The 18,942-nt window shown below is 43.0% G+C and overlaps 1 protein-coding gene across 2 annotated transcripts in view; it reads right to left on the reverse strand.

Moving 5' to 3' along the window:
• Positions 1 to 304: 304 nt before the first annotated feature.
• The window catches only part of capn6 (calpain 6), a 71,595-nt gene continuing 52,957 nt past the window's right edge, over positions 305 to 18,942 (reverse strand). The window contains exons 6-14 of one of the 2 annotated variants that reach the window (XM_062963864.1): positions 18,274 to 18,466; positions 13,207 to 13,400; positions 11,400 to 11,477; positions 9,549 to 9,744; positions 7,529 to 7,651; positions 6,858 to 7,060; positions 5,601 to 5,722; positions 4,869 to 5,005; positions 305 to 2,999 (exon numbers count right to left, since the gene is read on the reverse strand). In XM_062963864.1, the coding sequence (XP_062819934.1) occupies positions 2,817 to 2,999; positions 4,869 to 5,005; positions 5,601 to 5,722; positions 6,858 to 7,060; positions 7,529 to 7,651; positions 9,549 to 9,744; positions 11,400 to 11,477; positions 13,207 to 13,400; positions 18,274 to 18,466 (1,429 nt within the window). In that variant the 3' untranslated portion in view covers positions 305 to 2,816. The remainder of the gene's footprint in view (positions 3,000 to 4,868; positions 5,006 to 5,600; positions 5,723 to 6,857; positions 7,061 to 7,528; positions 7,652 to 9,548; positions 9,745 to 11,399; positions 11,478 to 13,206; positions 13,401 to 18,273; positions 18,467 to 18,942) is intronic. The other variant, XM_062963865.1, reaches the window with a different exon arrangement.

Consider the following 18,942-nt stretch of genomic DNA (forward strand, 5'->3'; position numbering starts at 1 on the left):
GCCCTGGATTTATTGACTGTACAGTGATATGGGAAACTCCTAAGCGTCCTGCCATGAAACAGGCAGAAGTCTCCTTTGGATCAGAGGGGAGCAGGAAGGTGAGGAAATGTTGGGGGTCCATACTTGCAAAGCATTAACAGAGGCGCCAAGAGGTCAGCTGCAAGTCAATTCAGATTAGCCTGCAGAAGACAACCAGAGCAAAAAATAGAGTTAATCTCCCAGCTTGAGTTTCTAAATATGGGAAATCAAAAGCAATTTGGCTTTAATGCACATCGAGGGAAATGAAGCAAGTTAATGCAAAATATTTAAATCCGTGCTTTTCCTTTATTGGATTTACTTTCATTATCAAGTCAGGGAGGGGATCTTTGGAAGTGGTGATTACCAATTGGATATAATAAAAAGAAAATCCAAAATTGGGATGATTTGAACATTCGCCTTCTTGACTCCGGATGTTTTCCTTTCATTCTACACAAATGGTGATCTGGTGCATCCAAGTACCACAAACCAAGGTATCTGGTCTCAGAATTTAATCTATTGTATGTTGGCCGTATATAGTTATGTAACATAGATAATTCTACAGCACCGTTCCTTCAAGTGTGGGTCCTGACTCCAAATATCATCGCCATGACTGAAAATGGGGGTCCTGAAACATTTGGTGACAGTAAAAGGTTTCTGAATACCACTTAGTGACTGTTTTAGACATGAATCTGAGCAACAACATTCAGTGTTTACAATGGATGTGCAGAAAATGCTTCAGTTGTACTCCACCAAAAAATCAGCCCGTGTAGCAAGCCTTGCAAATGCTGGTTTATTATCAGTAAATGTTTGATTTTATACCTATTTTATATACTTGAGCAGAAAGGCATTGCGAATGGAAAAGGTTTAAGAAGCCCTGTTCTAGCCTATATGTATATGTGTTGTACATACAGGCGAAGATTATCATATAAAGCTCCTGTGACTAGCAACACATCTTATCTATCATTTAAAAATTGAATGAAAAAGAAATATTGGTGAGTTGGGACAATATATTAACCTGTGTCCAATCAGTTTCAGCAATGTTCAATATTTTCATTGGGTTGCTATGAGTTTTCTGGGCTGCATGGCCATGTTCAAGAAACATTTTCTCCTGATATTTCACCCACATCTATGCAAGACATCCTTAGAGGTTGTGAAGCCTGTTGGAAACTATGCAAGTGAGGATGGCTGCCATAGATGTGGGCGGAACGTCAGGAGAAAATGCTTCTGGAACATGGCCATACAGCCCGGAAAACTCACAGAACCCAGTGATTCTGGCCATGAAAGCCTTCGACAACACAATATTTTCAGTGTTTTTAAGATGAAAAATAGCTCAAAAATATTGTCTCAGTAAAACTGACACAGATTCAAAGATGCAAAGTATCTGCCAATGTGCATGCAAACCCCGAAAGATTTAAACAATGGAGAGGGAAAGTTTTGCATTTAAAGTTCTGACATTCTGATCCTCTCAACATGGGATTTGTCATCTTAGCATGCCAAATATAGTAGCTACTTTGACGGTCCTGGCGATGTTTAATGTGAAACAAAGAAAATGTATTACAGTTACGATTAGTGGTGATTTAGTGAATGATGAGATTAAGGAGAATCCAAGTATAGAAATCAGAAGAGCAAAGAAAATTCAGCCAGGGTTCAAATGCAAGTATGAACTGGTGATCATTGATTTATCTATGAGGATGATAAAATGTGCCCTGTGTCACTTTGTGTCGCATTATTGTGATCCAGTATCTCATCCTATATTTTCATTTAGAATCTTGTTGGTGACTTATGTTATAATGAGGATCTACAGCTTTTTTCATATTGCGGAAGGAGGTCTCCTGTGCTTTTTTTAAACAATGGTTTTCTCCCAGCTATGCCATGGTTGGAGCCCCCGCTGGCACAGAGGGTTAAACTGCTGAGCTGCTGAACTTGCTGACCGAAAGGTCAGCAGTTCAAACCTGGAAAGCGGGGTAAGCTTCCACTGTTAGCTCTAGCTTCTGTAGATCAATAGGTACCGCTCCTGGGGGAAGGTCATGGCACTTCATGTCAACCATATGGAGGTGTCTACACAAAACGCTGCTCTTCAGCTTAGAAATGGAGATGAGCACCAACCACCAGAGTTGTCACGGGAAAACCTTTAACTTTACTACCATGCCAGTGGTTCTCAACCTGTGGGTCCCCAGGTGTTTTGGCCTTTAACTCCCAGAAATCCCAGCCAGTTTACCAGCTGTTAGGATTTCTGGGAGTTGAAGGCCAAAACATCTGGGGATCCAAAAATTGAGAACCACTGTACTATGCAATGGTTACCAAAATGGTGCCAGATCATAGTTCTGCCTTCTCAAATGATGGATGGAGGGGGGAACACTAGGAAATCCTTCTTGCATTGTCACTTTTCCTATAGCTGTCACCATCCTAAGGCCTCTTGTTTCTTAATATGCTGGCTGAACTTTTGACTCCGCTGGTGTCAAACAAGATCTTGGCTGTTGAGTCAGGTCTCGTCCATCTCCAAATAACCCTGATTCCTAACAAAGGGGCTCAAAACATATCCTGTAGTCTATAGAGGCTTCCCTCCAGTTGTAGTCCTTGCAGGTATATGTTGGTATATATGCAAAAGCAAAACGGGAGAGTATTGGTTGCGTAGCTGCTTCTGCTCTCGTTCTTTGTTGCCCAGTTATAACCCAGACGCAACAAGGGAAGGAGGCTAATTTTAGAGCCCTTTGCATCTACGTGCACATCAAGGCTCCCGACGCAAAGGAAGGCAAATGAGGTCTCTTGCTGGGAGGCGGCCGCCTCGTCTGGGCCTATCAGAGCTCCGCAAGGTCGTCGCTGGAGAGGGCATTGACGGTGATGTGACCTGGCATCTCGTCTGCTTCGCGCCCGCCTCGGCCCCGGAGTCGGAGCTTCTGAAGTCCTGCGGGGTCACCGGGTGAGGCTGCCATCAGCACTTGTCCCAGGAAGCAGTGGGACGAGAGGCGGCTGTGCCAGACCTACGGATGGGGAGCAGCAGCAGGAGGAGGAGTGAAATAATTGCGGCTACATGCCTTGCCCTTTCTTTGCCCTGCTGGAAAGGGCAGAAGGTCACCAGTCTACCTCCTCAACTAGACCTCCCTTCTGTAGTTGGCTTTGTATGTGTATCAATTAACACAGAAAATTGGGAGATCCTTAACACATCTCGCAGCATGAGTTTAGAAAATAATCTGACCTTCATTGTGCCATTTTGTATGGGTTTTACTTAGCACCCAGAATCAGAAGATCTCTAAAGATTGCCGGTTTGAATCTGGGAAGCAGTGTGAGCTCCCGCTATTAGCCCCAGCTTCTGCCAACCTAGCAGTTCTTTTTTTTTTTTTCCGTGTCAGGAGCAACCAGGGTTGCTTCTGGAGTGAGAGAATTGGCCGTCCGCAAGGACATTGCCCAGGGGATGTCTGGATGTTTTTGATGTTTTTACCATCCTTGTGGGAGGCTTCTCTCATGTCCCTGCATGGAGCTGGAGCTGAAAGAGGGAGCTCATCCACGCTCTCCCCGGGTGGGATCCGAACCTGGCAGCTTTCAGGTCAGCAACCCAACCTTCAAGTCACAAGGCTTTTATCTCCTAGGCCACCAGAGGCTCCTACCTAGCAATTTGAAAACATGCAAATGTGATTAGATCAATAGGTACCACTCCGGTAGGAAGGTAATGGTGCTCCATGCAGTCATGCCGGCCACATGGCCTTGGAGGTGTCTATGGAAAACGCAGGCTCTTTGGCTTAGAAATGGAGATGAGCACCAACCCCCAGAGTTGGACACGACTAGACTTAATGTCAGGGGAAAACCTTTACCTTTACCTAACACATCTAGTAGCATGAGTTAAGAAAACCCTCTGACTTCCATTCTGTGGTTGGCTTTGCATATGTTTTAGTTAACACACAGTATTGGGAGATCCTTAACACATCTCGCAATAGGAGGTTGTTTATGTGAATGGTGAGAATAACCCAAACCAAGGCTTCTGTAACCAACATGGTCTATTGGGTTGAATGTTTGACTATGGGTACATCTTCATTGTAGAACTAAATAAGTTTGACACCACTTTAATTGCCCTGGTTCGGTGTTTTGGAACCCTGTACATTCTTTTTGAGGCATCAGCATACTTTTGTAAAGTTTTGCAATGTCTTTAGAGAAGGCTAATGACTGCAAAACTATAACTCCCAGGATATCACCGCAACGAGCCATGGCAGTTAAAGAGATGTCAAAATGCATTTCTAATTTATAGAGTGTAGATACACCTTATGACTCTAGAGAACAGGGTTTGAATCCCTGCTCAGCCATTTTTTGTGTGTGTCAGGAACGACTTGAGAAATGGCAAGTCACTTCTGGTGTGAGACAATTGGCCATCTGCAAAGATATTGCCCAGGGGACACCAGGATGTTTGATGTTTTGCCATCCTCGTAGGAGGCTTCTCTTATGTCCCCGCATGGAGTTAGAGCTGATAGAGGGAGCTCATCCAGCAACCCAACCTTCAAGTCAGCAACCCAACCTTCAAGTCATCAGTCCTGTCAGCACAAGGGTTTAACCCACTGCACCACTGGGGTTCATCTGCTCAGCCATGGAAACCCATTAGGTGACCTTAGGACACACTTTCTCAGCCTTAAAGGACAGCAAAGGCAATCCCTTTCTGTACAAACTCCATGAGAGCATCTCCTTTGAGTTGCCATAAGTTCAAAATTACTTCAAGGCATTCAGCAACAATTGGAGGAGCCAAAATAATTTCAGTAGGGATTTGCTATTACCCACCTTTCCACATTACTACAATATGTCCAGGGAGCCATCCTTGCAGATATAGGGATCATATTGTGCCGGATATATGGGAAAATAGCACTTACCTGGATAATAATGGGCTTCTGGACGTTCCTTCGGTAGAAAATGGCTTGTGTGTTGAAAACAACATTGACGGCGCCATGTTGGACGGGAGACTGGACCTTCTCGTTTTCACACTTGATGATAACATAGGGATTTACTCCTAAAAAGACAACAGTGACAGCTGAGGGCTTCCATATCGGTGAAGTGCTCATCCATTCCGGGATTTAGTCTAAACTTTAGAGAAACTATTGGAGGATCAATCATTTCAGCACTTTGGAGAGTTCCTTTATAATTCAGGGGGAAATTGTCACCCGACTGACATGGAACAACAAATGTGACTTAAAGATAGTATTAGTATTATTTAGCTAGGGCAGTTCAAGTGGCGTCAAACCGCATTAATTCTAAAATGTACATGGACCCAAATAGGGTTTGCAGCAGCCGGCAGAGGGCACTGCTTGACTTTCCAGTAAATTTCTATCTTTTGTGTACATTGGTAGTGGAGATCTGCACCAAAAATGAATATAAGCCTTGGATCTGATCCTTAGCTGCATTCCAAAGTTTTTCCAGCTCTGTGTCATTTCTTGAGATGACACGTGCCTTTGCTCTGCATCTTGACTTCCTTTCTGCCCTTCTTTTTGGATATGTCAGGATTTTTGAAGATTAAGGGAACTTGAATGTTAATATCCAGCGACTTATCATTATTAGCAGATGCAAGAGAAAACTGCAAAAGCTTTAAGGCTCGCTTTTGCACTTACCACCACGACTGTCTTGGCTTGGAAGGCCCTCCACCACGTGGATTTTGACCTGAGAGACCCTCCGAGGGACGCCACAGAAGATGTCCAGACAGGCCAGCCTTGGTTTATGCAGCTTAAGTTCTCTGAAATACCAAAATGAAGCAACATTAAATGGAAAGGGATGACTACTAGATAAGGAATAGACTTGGAAGGGAATATTAAACTCTGTTTCTGGAGGAATAGCAAGTGTTCAGGTGGTATATTGAACACTTGCAATACCATGTTGTCAAAGGCTTTCATGGTCAAAATCACTGGGTTTCTGTGAGTTTTCCAGACTGTATGGCCATGTTGCGGAAGCATTCTCTCCTGATGTTTCACCCACATCTATGGCAGGCATCCTCAGAGGTTGTGAGATCTGTTGGAAACTAGGCAAGTGATGTTTACATATCTGTGGAATGTCCAGGGTGGGAGAAATAATAATAATAATAATAATAATAATAATAATAATAATAATAATAATAATACAGTACAGGTACAGTACACTACAGTACAGGTGGTCCCGGTGGTGATCGGCACTCTTATCTGTTTGAGGCAAGTGTGAATGTCAGCTTGATTAGCATTGAATAGCTTGAGGCTTCAAAGCCTGGCTGATTCCTGCCTGGGGGAATCCTTTGAGGTGTTAACTGGCCCTGATAATTTATTGTCTGGAATTCCCTTGTCTTCTGAGTCTTATTTTTTAATTTACTCTCCTGATTTTAGAGTTTTTTTCATATTGGTAGCCAGATTTTGTTCATTTTCATTTTTTCTTCCTTTCTGTTGAAATTGTCCAGATGCTTGTGGATTTCAATGGTGACTCTAAAATCAGGACAGTAGATAAAGAACAACACTTAGAAGACAGGGGAATTCCAGACAAGAAACAATCAGAGTGAGTTAACACCTCCCAACAAATGATTTCCCTAGACAAGAAGTAGCAAAGCTTTGAAGCTGCATGGCAATTCAATGCTAATCACGCTGGCCAATTGAAATATTTACATTCAGCAAGAGTTCTTTCTCCCACCCACAGATATATAAACCCCACTTGCCTAGTTTCCAACAGACTTCACAACCTCTGAGGATGCCTGGCATAGATGTGTGCGAAACGTCAGGAGAGAATGCTTCTGGAACATGGCCATACAGCCTGGAATACTCACAGCAATCCACTTGAAATATCCCTTTTCCAAAAGGATGGCATACAGTGTTTCTGTTAACAGTTCTGTATTCACCTGTGTAAGGTAGTACCTGAGTTTTGATGGCACATCTGTGAACAGCCTCAGAATAAACTCAGTTTCAATGTTTGGGCTGAAAGTCGTCGGGATCAAGACGTATCGGCCTTGCTTGAGAACGACCTTCAGAAACACCATGCGGTTGTCAATGTATGTAGAGGTAGCCACCTTCTCTTGTATTTTCAGAGCATGCATTCGGTACTCTCGGTTGTCCTCCACCTATGGATAGAAAAGAGACGTTTGCATATGCTTAAGCGGCTGAGGGGGAAAGGAAGGGGCCTGAGGCTGTTAGGAATTGTGGGAGTCGAAGTCCAAAACACCTGGAGGGCCCAAGTTTGCCCATGCCTGCACTAAATACACTAACCAGCACCTCAAACCAAAGATGAACACCTGAAATTAAAGAATTAAAGAGATCAGCAGGATACATCCACTGGAAAAAGTGCTATCTTCAACGCACTTAGGACACTAGGGGACCACTGTGATTGTTAAGCAAACAGAAGCCCAGTTTCCTTGCCAATTTATTGCAAATGATCCTGAGATCTAGGAGTGGATGCAGAGCCACCTTCTGTCCCTCCTTGAGGAAGAACACATGATGCGTCAACCAGTTTAGCATAAATACAATTACAGCTAAACCTGGATGCTCCAGGCTGGAGTAAATGAGATCAGGCGTGCAATGAGGACACCTGCCTTGAAGATTTCGAAGCCAATAACAACATTATCCCCCATCCCTTCCTTTTTGTGGATGCGCCGGTCACTCTGCTGCAGGGAGATCATCACTTTGTCCTCAACCTTCTTCACATCAAAGACATACTGAAAGGAAAGAGAGGAGAGCACAGTCAGGAGCTACACACAGTTTCTTTCATTGAGTTGAAAAATGCATGCTTTAACGTCCATAATTATTAGAACAATATTGTGGAGGCTGAGTGAGGGACCTACTCTGAGTTTCAGTCTATTCAATGGGTCAAATTCCATCCCTAAAATAGGTTTGGCAGCTCGGCAACCTCTTTCTGAGTAAGGTGTTGGAGTGTGTGGTGACCTCCCAACTGCAGGGATTTCTGAATGAAACAGATTATTTATATCAGTGGTTCTCAACCTGTGGGTCCCCAGGTGTTTTGGCCTACAGCTTGGCAGATGACCTATGAAGAGGGCTAGGCAGGGGGTGGGTGTCCCTGTTGGTTCTTCTGGACCTCTCAATTGACCATGGTATCCTTCTGAGTCATCTCACTGGGATAGGACTGGGAGACACGTCTTACAGTGGCTCTGATCCATTCCGGAGAGCCGTACCCAGAAGGTGGTGCTGGGGGATTCCTGTTCAAACCCCTGGCCATTGACCTATGGGGTTCCTCAGGGTTCTATTTTGCCCCCATGTTGTTCAACATATACATGAAACCTTTGGGAGAGGTCATCTGGAGTTTTGGAGTACAGTGCCACCTATATGCGGATGACACCCAGCTCTACTTCTCCTTTCCACCTAAAGCCAAGGGAGCTGTCCTAACCCTAAATCAGTGTCTGTCATCAATAATGGATTGGAGGAGGACAGACAAACTGAAACTTAATCCAGAGGTACTCCTGGTCAGTTGGAAGGTAGGTCAGGGAACAGAGATCCAGGGGTCTCACTCCCCGTGAAGACACAGATCTGCAGTTTGTGTGTCCTCCTGGACACCTGGTCTCAGCACTGAACCTAGAGGCCCAGGTATTTGCTGTGGCCATAAGAGCCTTTGCACAATCAAAACTTGTGAACCAACTATGCCCATTCCTTGAGAAGTCAGATCTGTCCATAGTGGTACATGCCTTAGTTGCATCCTGTCTGGATGACTGTAATGCGCTCTACATTGGGCTGTCTCTGGACAGCACTTGGAAACTTCAGTTAGTCCAAAGAGTGGCAGCCAGGTTGCTCACTGGGACTGGCTACAGTCTGTTTTCGGGCACAATTCAAAGTGCTGGTGATGATCTTTAAAGCCCTGGATAGTTTAGGTTCAGGCTATTTGTCTGACAGCATCTCCTTGTACGAACTTGCCTTGGCCGTGACATCCTCTTCAGGAGAGGCCCTTTTCTCAGTCCCACCTCCATCTCAAGCTTGGTTGGTGGGAACAAGAGAGAAGGCCTTCCTTCTCAGTGGTAAATGCCCCTCGACTCTAGAATTCCCTTCTTCCCAGGGAAGTCAGAATGACTCCCTCTCTGCTATCCATTTGGCAGCAGGCTAAAACCTTTTTATTCAGACAGGCTTTTAAAGATGATGGTTTTAGCCTGCTACTGAAAGGTGCTACAAGAGGACATCACTAGGATCAGATCCTTGCACAGGATCTGCCATAACATAAAATGTGTGATCTGAGATTACTACATACCTTGGCATATCATATCTATTGTCTACATTGGGAGTGAATATATTAAGAAGTATAGAAACAGGTGGATATTTTTAAAAACAAATTGCATAAGAACATGGACATGTAATGAAAAATTGGCAAGACCTGTATTTGCTTCCTAAAATGCCCAAAGGAACATAGCAGATGGCAAGCTACTTGTCCTGAGGGATGGGGAGGTGAACTACAAGAAGTGTCTTAGAGGTGTAGTGCAATTCTCGACCCCAGATTTCAAGCTGAAAACACAAGCAGAGGAAATTTTGGCTTAGCTTCGATCATTGGCATGCAATTATGGTTTTCTTAGCATTGCATGAGTGCAGAAAATGCAAGTGCGGATAGGCTCTGACCTGTGGGTTTTGCAAAAAGATGCCTTTGTTATTTGAACATCCCCCAGCGCGGTTCAGCCAGGGGTCCGCGTTCTTTGTCCATTTTCCACGCATCGTTTTCTTTTCCCAGGTCTTGTGGATGCTACACAAGGATGTGTTCACAATGCGACAGATGTCGACGTCGGTGAAATTTTTGCACCAGTCTTCAAAAGTCATCCTGTTGCACAGAACAGAAGGAAGACACATTTGTATTATTCATGGGATGGACTGGATGTTTGTTGATATAAAAACTAGCATTCCTTTGTAAAATGAGTTCTATCTCCTGATCCAGAAGTGGTCTTCCAGATGTTGCATTCCTCTAAGTCTTCCAGAGGTGAGTGCACAACTGCCAACCCAACACTTTTAAAATACCCTCCTCTGCAAGATCTAGAGACATGTAACCCAGATAATTAGGAATATCTCAAAGGTTACAATATATTTGTATGCCACAAGGATAAGGAAATTCTTTCTTTGACCCATCTGGAAAAATCATCATTGCAATATCATTCACTGTCAGAAAGTGCAATTTGGTTTCACAAAACAGCTTCCTGGATGGAAAAGCACTTGCTCAGTTTTACATAACAGCTCAATGGACTGCAAAATGCAGCCTAGATGCATGCCATTAATTTCCCATGCTGCAAAATACAACTCACCTCCCATACAGTAATTTTCTGATCTGCAAAGCACAGTTCAGTCCCATACAATAACTCCCTTGAGTACAAAGCACAGCTTAGTTCTGTGAAATCTCAACTTTGTAACTCTCTGGGCTTTAGCGAAACTCTCATTATGTTTTGTCGAAGGCTTTCATGGCTGGAATCACTGGATTGCTGTGAGTTTTCCAAACTGTCTGGCCATGTTCCAGAAGCATTCTATCCTGACGTATCTCCCACATGTATGGCTGGCATCCTCAGAGGTTGTGAGGTCTGTTGGAAACTAGGCAAGTGGGGTTTGTATATCTAAGGAATGTCCAGGGTGGGAGAAAGAACTCTTGTGTGTTGGAGGCAAGTTTAAATCATAGAATCATAGAATCATAGAGTTGGAAGAGACCTCATGGGCCATCCAGTCCAACCCCCTGCCAAGAAGCAGGAAATCGCATTCAAAGAACCCCTGACAGATGGCCATCCAGCCTCTGTTTAAAAGCCTCCAAAGAAGGAGCCTCCACCACAGTTGCAAATGGCCACCTTGTGGCTAACACCTCCCAACAAAGGATTCCTCCAGGCAGGAAGCAGCCAGGCTTTGAAACTGCAAGGCCATTCAATGCTAATCAAGGTGGCCAAAAGCAGCTACAAAATCAACAGCTCAAAAAATCTTCTAGGTGTTTAAATTGTCTAGATCATTCCAAACCTGTGGTCCGTGGACCACAAGATCTAAAATATGGTCCACAGCCTCTCCGTTACTACTACAAAAAATAGCACAGCCCAAACAATTTTTTTCTTGGTGTCTGCGTTTTTAAGCCTGTTTCTGGAGTTATTTCTGGTGCTAATTCAGAAAATTGCATTGGATAGACCATATCAGCTCTAGATGATTAAATATGGTTTTCTGTGGGTGGGCAGATGGCGACTACTGGATGGGAAATGTTCTGTATCAAAAACCAGAGCTGTTGTGGTCTATCTAATGCATTTTTAAAATCAGCCCCTCCAAATAACCAAACTGAATCTAAAGTTAACCAAAAACTGGTTTGCAACCCTTTTGGTACTAATGTTAGAGAGTAGTCGCTGGTCAAAGTGGTCCCTGGTCAAAAAAAGGTTGGGAACCACTGGTCTAGATATACAATGGACAGAACACAAGGCATGCTTCATGACTAAAAAATAAACTGAGAAAAGATCCACTCACCAGAATTCTCCATCATTTTCAACAGTGAGTCCCAGTTTCTTGCGTTCTGCTTGGCTCACGTTTTTCCACTCCTCAGATCTAGGGTTGGTTTTGATGGAAAGAGGGAGAAAAGGGTATGGGGTATGTTAGATGGAAATATCCCCTTCCTTCTGATAAACTAATCCAACTGCCTATACTTGGACATATCAGTGGTCTGTCTAGTGAAGTTTCTCAAACTGTGCTCCTCCAGGTGTTTTGGATTTCAGCTCCCAAAAATCTCAGCCATCTTACCAGCCAGTGGGAGCTGAAGCCCAAAACATATGAAGGAGCAGTTTGAGAAATTCTGTTTTAGTGGATCATTACAACTGTTGACTATATGTTGCTTCAATTGATCTATTTTAGGTCTTCATATCCCTGATTGGACCTGAAAGGTGAGATATGAAGATCTACAATGGATTTACAATCTCCAAAAGCCAATTCTCAAGGGCTATATTCCATGGCACCAAAGTCCTTAACCTAAGCTTTCCCAAACCATTGTCATCAGAATGAAGGGTATTGGGAGAGGTGGGAAATGTCACTGAAAAGTTATACTATTATTGTTGTTGGGTTTTTTTGTTGTTGTTGTTGTCATTTGAGGCAATCCAAATTGGATCTGTGTGGACATCGATGGCACTTTTGCCTTGAATAAGCAGTGTGTTCTGTACAAAATGGGGGTGTTGTGTTTCTTTTTGTGCTACAGGCTGTTTTAACACTTGCAGAGAACAGGCAAAAATCCACACAGAATGAGAAATGCCTTTCCATTTCACTGAAGACTGAGGTTGTTGTAAGGCCTGTGCTATATATGTTTGGCTTTTAGCACTTTGGAAGGTGTGATTTCAAAACAATAACTAAGCATTATTTTGATCTCTGGCTGAAACAGATCTATAAGAAAAAGGGAATTGCCCTGTGTTTATTTGGAAGCAATACAAGCGTTTGACTAGGAGAGCAAAAGGACTGAGATAAATGATCCAGATATGCATGATACAAATTTTAGATGTTCTCAAATGACTTTTTAGAGATCATAACCTTTTGGAAAACCAGAATCTCCATAGCCATTTGGAAGTGTGACCTTTTTTGGAGATTAATTAGCATTCACACTATTTGGAATAATCATAATGTTTTTGTACAGATGATCTTCCTGAGAAGAGTTTAAAAGTCACTTGAGTCAATCTTCTTTTTAGTGGTAATAATAATAATATTTTTTCGTGTCAGGAACAACCAGAGTTGCTTCTGGAGTGAGAGAATTGGCCGTCTGCAAGGATGTTGCCCAGGAGACGCCCAGATGTTTTGATGTTTTTACCATCCTTGTGGGAAGCTTCTCTCATGTCCCCGCATGGAGCTGGAGCTGATAGAGGGAGCTCATCTGCGCTCTCCCCGGGTGGGATTCGAACCTGGCAGCCTTCAGGTCAGCAACCCAACCTTCAAGTCACAAGGCTTTTATCCCCTAGGCCACAGGAGGCTCCAATAATAATAATAATAATAATAATAATAATAATAATAATAATAATAATAACAACAACAACAACAACAACAACAACAACAACAACTTTATTTGCAATGAGTCGGCAGCTTCATGAAAAGAGAATGAGTTTTCACTTGATCCAGCTTTCTTTCTGTTCAGATGAGACTAAAAAATCAAATCACTTCTACTGCTCTGGAAATCTTAGTATTATCATTGCCTTTGGAACATTTCCACATTTGATAGTGAGCGTCTAACCTCTGCGGATCTGCAGTCCCTTCAAAGCACAACTAGCGAATACTTCTGGACATTGAAGTATGCCTTGCTTACGCGTCACTCCAAGCGCCATTCCACTCTTTCTGTCCCCAGGGGTTCCTCAGTCGGATCATGAAGAGCTTCTTAGTCTTTGTGAACGTCGTGAGCTTCTTTCCAAGACTCATCATCAGGATGGATGTCACTGAATAGGCATGGCCCATGATTAAACCCATGGTGGTCTGTCCCTCAAAATCACGGGAGGATGTGGGCTGCAGTGTAAGGGAAGCACAAGTCAATGTGAGAATTTTTAGAAAACACTTTGAAAAACCAATATGCCAACAGCTATATTTTTTGCTCTTAAATATTACAGTAAAACAGTGCATTATCTACAATTTTGTGTATCTGTGCAAAGCTTGAGAATGTATCCATAAAGAATAAGTTCTTGGGCTTTGCATGGAATCTCAAAACTGTGGATAATAGCAAAATGAAACGAAGTACTTCTGTCCCCGAAATATCATATACTTATGCTGGAGGACCTAAGAAATGCATAGAAAGGACATATTTTCTTGGACATGGATACATGAAACCACAGGTACTGGTCTCACAGATACAGAGTTCACAGTGTACTCTGTTTTCAAGAATATTTCCCATCTCTATGCATTGAGCTATCCATAAATCAGAGTTCTATACACAGCTTAATTATTAGTGATTAATAGTTTAATAGTGATTAATAGTTTAATAGTAATTAATACTATATATACACACACACACACACACACACACACACACACACATACAGTAATAATAATAATAATAATAAAACTTTATTTATACCCTGCCACCATCTCCCCAACGGGGACTCGGGGCGGCTTACATGGGGCCATGCCCAAGACAATACAATAAACCATAACATAATACAATTAAATAATACATTACATAAAATAAACAGTACAACATAAGATCAAAACAGTACAACATAAGATACAGTAGAGTCTCACTTATCCAACATTTGCTTATCTAATGTTTTGGATTATCCAACGCATTTTTGTAGTCAATGTTTTCAATACATCGTGATATTGTGGTGCTAAATTAGTAAATACAGTAATTACTACATAGCATTACTGCATACTCAACTACTTTTTCTGTCAAATTTGTTGTATAACATGATGTTTTGGTGCTTAATTTGTAAAATCATAACCTAATTTGATGTTTAATAGGCTTCTCCTTAATCTCTCTTTATTATCCAACATACTGGCTTATCCAATGTTCTGCCGGCCCGTTTATCTTGGATAAGTGAGACTCTACTGTACGAGATCTGAATTTTATTGGCTAAATATAAATTATATATTTTGCCTCAATTCTTGACTGGCAACTCAACAAAAAGTAAATCATGTTGATTCATTGGACCTACTTGAATTGGGATGAATAATAGAATTTAGCCACTATATGTGATATCTCAGGGACCTTTGGCCCATGACCCTTTAGCCATCATAGATCAAACTGAAGAGGATTTGGGCTTTTTCCCATCTCAGCAATATTCTGTTCCATTCCAGATGTCCCCTGTTGGCATTTTCGTGCCAGAGCCAATTAGGGACGCCCTTGAAATGGAGCCTGGTTCCCCGGAAAGTTTGGTGTTTGATAGGAAGGGTTTTCTCAAAACACATCGCTCCCATAAGCAGTTTCTAAGACGAAGCGCGAGATTAGCGGAGAGAGACAATTGTGATTAAACCGTTTCCCTTGGGAAGTTTCGGGGAGGCAGGCATCTGGTACGATGTTGAAACAGCTTCGTTTTCTGGGAAGATTTGGGGAGTTAAACACCTGTTGGGGGAAGCTCTTGAACTTCCATAAAAGTTTTGCACTGAGCTTTCCCTATCGCAGTGTCAACGTGACTATTCATAGAAGAACATCATCTCTTGTTCCTGAGCTTCCAAGCGGCCCTCCGATGCGCTTACTCACGAGTAGACCGGGAGTTGCGTTCCACTCCTTGTCAAGTTTGGACTGCGTTTCAGATCCACCACGAAATACCTTGCCTAGCCTTGAATCCTTGTTCTGGACTTTACTTCAAGAATCTCCCTGTGAAACCTTGCTCTTTCCCCACTCAAACTTCCAAAGAGTTTGAATGTGTTTCGGTTATTTGGATTATAGACTTTGGACTCTAATACTGGACATATAACTTCATTATATTGGACTAATTTTGATCTTCTCTAAAAGATCAACTGCTGGACTATATACTCTGCTCATTTTTGTTTAGAACTTTTATTGCTTTAATAAAGATATTAGATTGTTTATTGGCCTCCGTGTTGGTTTCCAGTGTTCGCGCTGCTTAGGGGTATTACACTATATACATATGGCCAACTTGGATTGACCTATATGTTGAGTCACCATTCAAGTGCTGTTGCATAGGCATATTCTAACTAATAGAATTCCAGTAATCTACTCAGAAGTCAGATTAATTGGCAGTGTAGTGTAGTGGTTTTAGCACTGGACTATGACTTCTGGAGACCATGATTCAAATCCCCACACATTCATGGAAATCCAAGGAGTGACACTGAGTAAATCACACTCTCTAGGATGTACATGGTCAAGGAATGTACCCCCCCCCCCACACACACACAATATGTTATAACTTTGGTCTTCCAAGAAAGATTTTTACTATTTCATAAATAACTCACAAAAGTGAGTGCAGTAGACATGGCTGGAACAATGTCTGGAAACTGGAGACATTTATCTACATCTAATCCAGGGATTACTCCTTTAGCCCCGAAGGGTTGAACATCATGTCTCCACAAAGGTCAACAGCGGACCAAGAGACGGAGTGGCTTCCAAATTTCTTCATCCCTAGAGAACCCTTTCCACATCCATTTGTCTCTAGAGAAACCCCAACGTGCTTGCAAAGCAACTTCAGCAATGGATTCTCAATTGATGCGTGGCACGATTCAGATCTCAAAACATCCTGTGAGTGAATTTGTGTTATTGAGGGAAAGGAATACTGGCCGTATTTGGAGCACTTCACACTGAAGCAATTCAGCATGGATGTCAGGCAATCAATCTCTATTATGCTCTTTATTGGAAAAAAAAAATAATCCTCCACGGGAAGAAGGGTGATAGCTGCACAAAATCCAGTGACGCTAAAAGTCGTTAATGCATTTACACCTGAAAGGTGGAAAGACACATAAAAAGGAATCTGAATGACCCGGTAATTTAACTAAAGCACGGCCAATAAAATGTTCCCAATTGTAGTGAATAAAAAGGCAGTAAAGAAGAACACGGCTCAGTGATTCAACTTCTTCTAAGCTACAAGGACACATACCATTCGAAAAGGAGATTTTTCCTGACATCCTCCTCCTGAACTGGATGAGTGGAGAGAAGTGAAATATGTTATTTTTTTTCCAATTTCTATGTATGGATGTAAAAGGCAATGAGAAAATAAAGTCAATCAAAATGCACTGTTGGGGAGAGTTCTGCAGATTTCACAGACTGCCCAGAAGACAAAGAAATGGCCCAAAAGGCAAACCAATCTTAACTCTCCTTAGTGAAGGTAAAGGTTTCCCCTGACGTTAAGTCCAGTCGTGACCAACTCTGGGGGTTGGTGCTCATCTCAATTTCTAAACCGAAGAGCCGGTGTTGTCCATAGACACCTCCAAGGTCATGTGGCCGGCATGATTGCATGGAGTGCCCTTACTTTCCCGCCGGAGCGGTACCTATTTATCTACTCACATTTGCATGTCTTCGAACTGCTAGGTTGGCAGGGTCTGGGGCTAACAGCGGGTGCTCATTCCGCTCCCGGGATTTGAACCTGGGACCTTTTGGTCCGCAAGTTCAGCAGCTCAGCACTTTAACACACTGTGCCACCAGGGGCCCCTCACTCTCCTTAGAAGCCAGGATTATTAGACTGTCATACTTTGGACATAACTTGGACAGATAAGACTCATTTTATAAAAAAGACAGTCATGTTTGGTAAGGTAAGAAGGTGACAGGAAAAGATGAAGACTGTGTTACAGGTCGAAAAACTCCACCAAGGAAGCCGCAGACCCGAGTTTGCAAGACATGAGCAGAGCTAGGTTGCTGTCAGTTTTCTGGGCTGTATGGCCATGTTCCAGAAGCATTGTCTCCTGACATTCCACCCATATCTATGACAGGATGCCTGCTATAGATGTGGGTGGAACGTCAGGAGAGAATGCTTCTGGAACATGGCCATACAGCCCGGAAAACTCACAGCAACCCAGTGATTTCAGCCATGAAAACAATCGACAACACAATGAGCAGAGCTGTTCATAATAGACTGACTTGGAGATCTTTCATTCATACAATTGCCATAAGTCAAAGTCAACTTGATGGCCATTAACAACAAATGTAACAATCCTTCAGTTCCTGGGAATTAGGGCATTATGATGGTTTAGACATTTGAGAGGTATGATGGCTAGTGATTTCCAAGTCTGTATGGAACCAGCATGGTGTACTGTTTTGAACTATGACTCTACAGACCAAGATTAAATTCCCTGCTCAGCCATGGAAACCTACTGGTTGATCTTGGATGATATAGCCACAGAAAACCCCAATGTTGGGTGCTTTCAAATTGTTGGAAACTATATGGAGGAGCCCCTGATGGTGCAGCAGATTAAACCTCTGAGTTGCTGAACTTGCTGACCAAAAGGTCAGCGGTTCGAATTTGGGGGGCAGAGTGAGCTCCTGCTGTCAGCCCCAGTTTCTTCAACCTAGCAGTTCAAAAACATGTAAATGTGAGTAGATCAATAGGTACCATTCCAGCAGGAAGGTAATGCTCCATGCAGTCATGCCGGCCACATGACCTAGGAGGTGTCTACAGACAACGCCAGCTCTTCAGCTTAGAAATGGAGATGAGCACCAACCCCCAGTCAGACACAACTAGACTTAATGCTAGAGAAAAACCTTTACCTTTACCTATATGAAGGTACCCAACAACACTAATAAATGATGCAGACTCTGCTGCAAGTTTCAGTCCAAGCTTTAACAGAGCCATCCAAGGTGCTGAACTCCAGGGCCAAATTAGGTTTAGTATTTTAAAGTTTGAAGAAACCCTGAGATGATTCTCTGCTGCAGTGGAATAAAGGTCACTGAACTTCACCCTTTTCTCTGAACAGTCTGTCCCATCTACACCCATACCTTGATGTAACAGCTGATTAAACCTCCCCTTCTTTGCACTTTCAGCAAGTCTTCAAAAAGCTTGGCCTGCTCAATGATGTCACGGCTATATTTGCCTTCTGCCATGTCAATTGATTCTGCAACGGCTCCTGTGAAGTCGACAATTGCTTCCGCAGTGCTGCCTCCATCCAAGGCTTCATAACATCCAGCCATCCTAGAGAAACAGGGAGCATATGGGAAATGGTGGGTCCACACACTATTGCCAAGAGGATGACTGAATTTTTCTGTCCTTCCAAGGTTCATGCACCAGAGAGAAAACTAGATGGACCATGTTTTTTAAGTTCACTTTTTATCAGGGAAGGAGACCCCGATGGCGCAGCATGCTAAACCACTGAGCTGCTGAACCTGCTGACCAAAAGGTCGGCGTTTTGGATCTGGGGAGCGGGGTGAGCTCTCGCTGTTATCCCCAGCTTCTGCCAAACTAGCAGTTCAAAAACATGCAAATGAGAGTAGATCAATAGGTACTGCTCTGGCTGGAAGATCACTCTATGCAGTCATGCTGGCCACATGACCTTGGAGATGTCTATGGACAGTGCTGGCTCTTCGGCTTAGAAATGGAGACGAGCACAACCCCCAGAGTCCTATATGACTAGACTTGAAGAGCTGGGCAAGTTTAGCCTGCAGAAGATG

The sequence above is a fragment of the Anolis carolinensis genome, unplaced genomic scaffold (genome assembly GCF_035594765.1).
Source record: "Anolis carolinensis isolate JA03-04 unplaced genomic scaffold, rAnoCar3.1.pri scaffold_12, whole genome shotgun sequence".
NCBI classification, from domain to species: domain Eukaryota; kingdom Metazoa; phylum Chordata; class Lepidosauria; order Squamata; family Dactyloidae; genus Anolis; species Anolis carolinensis.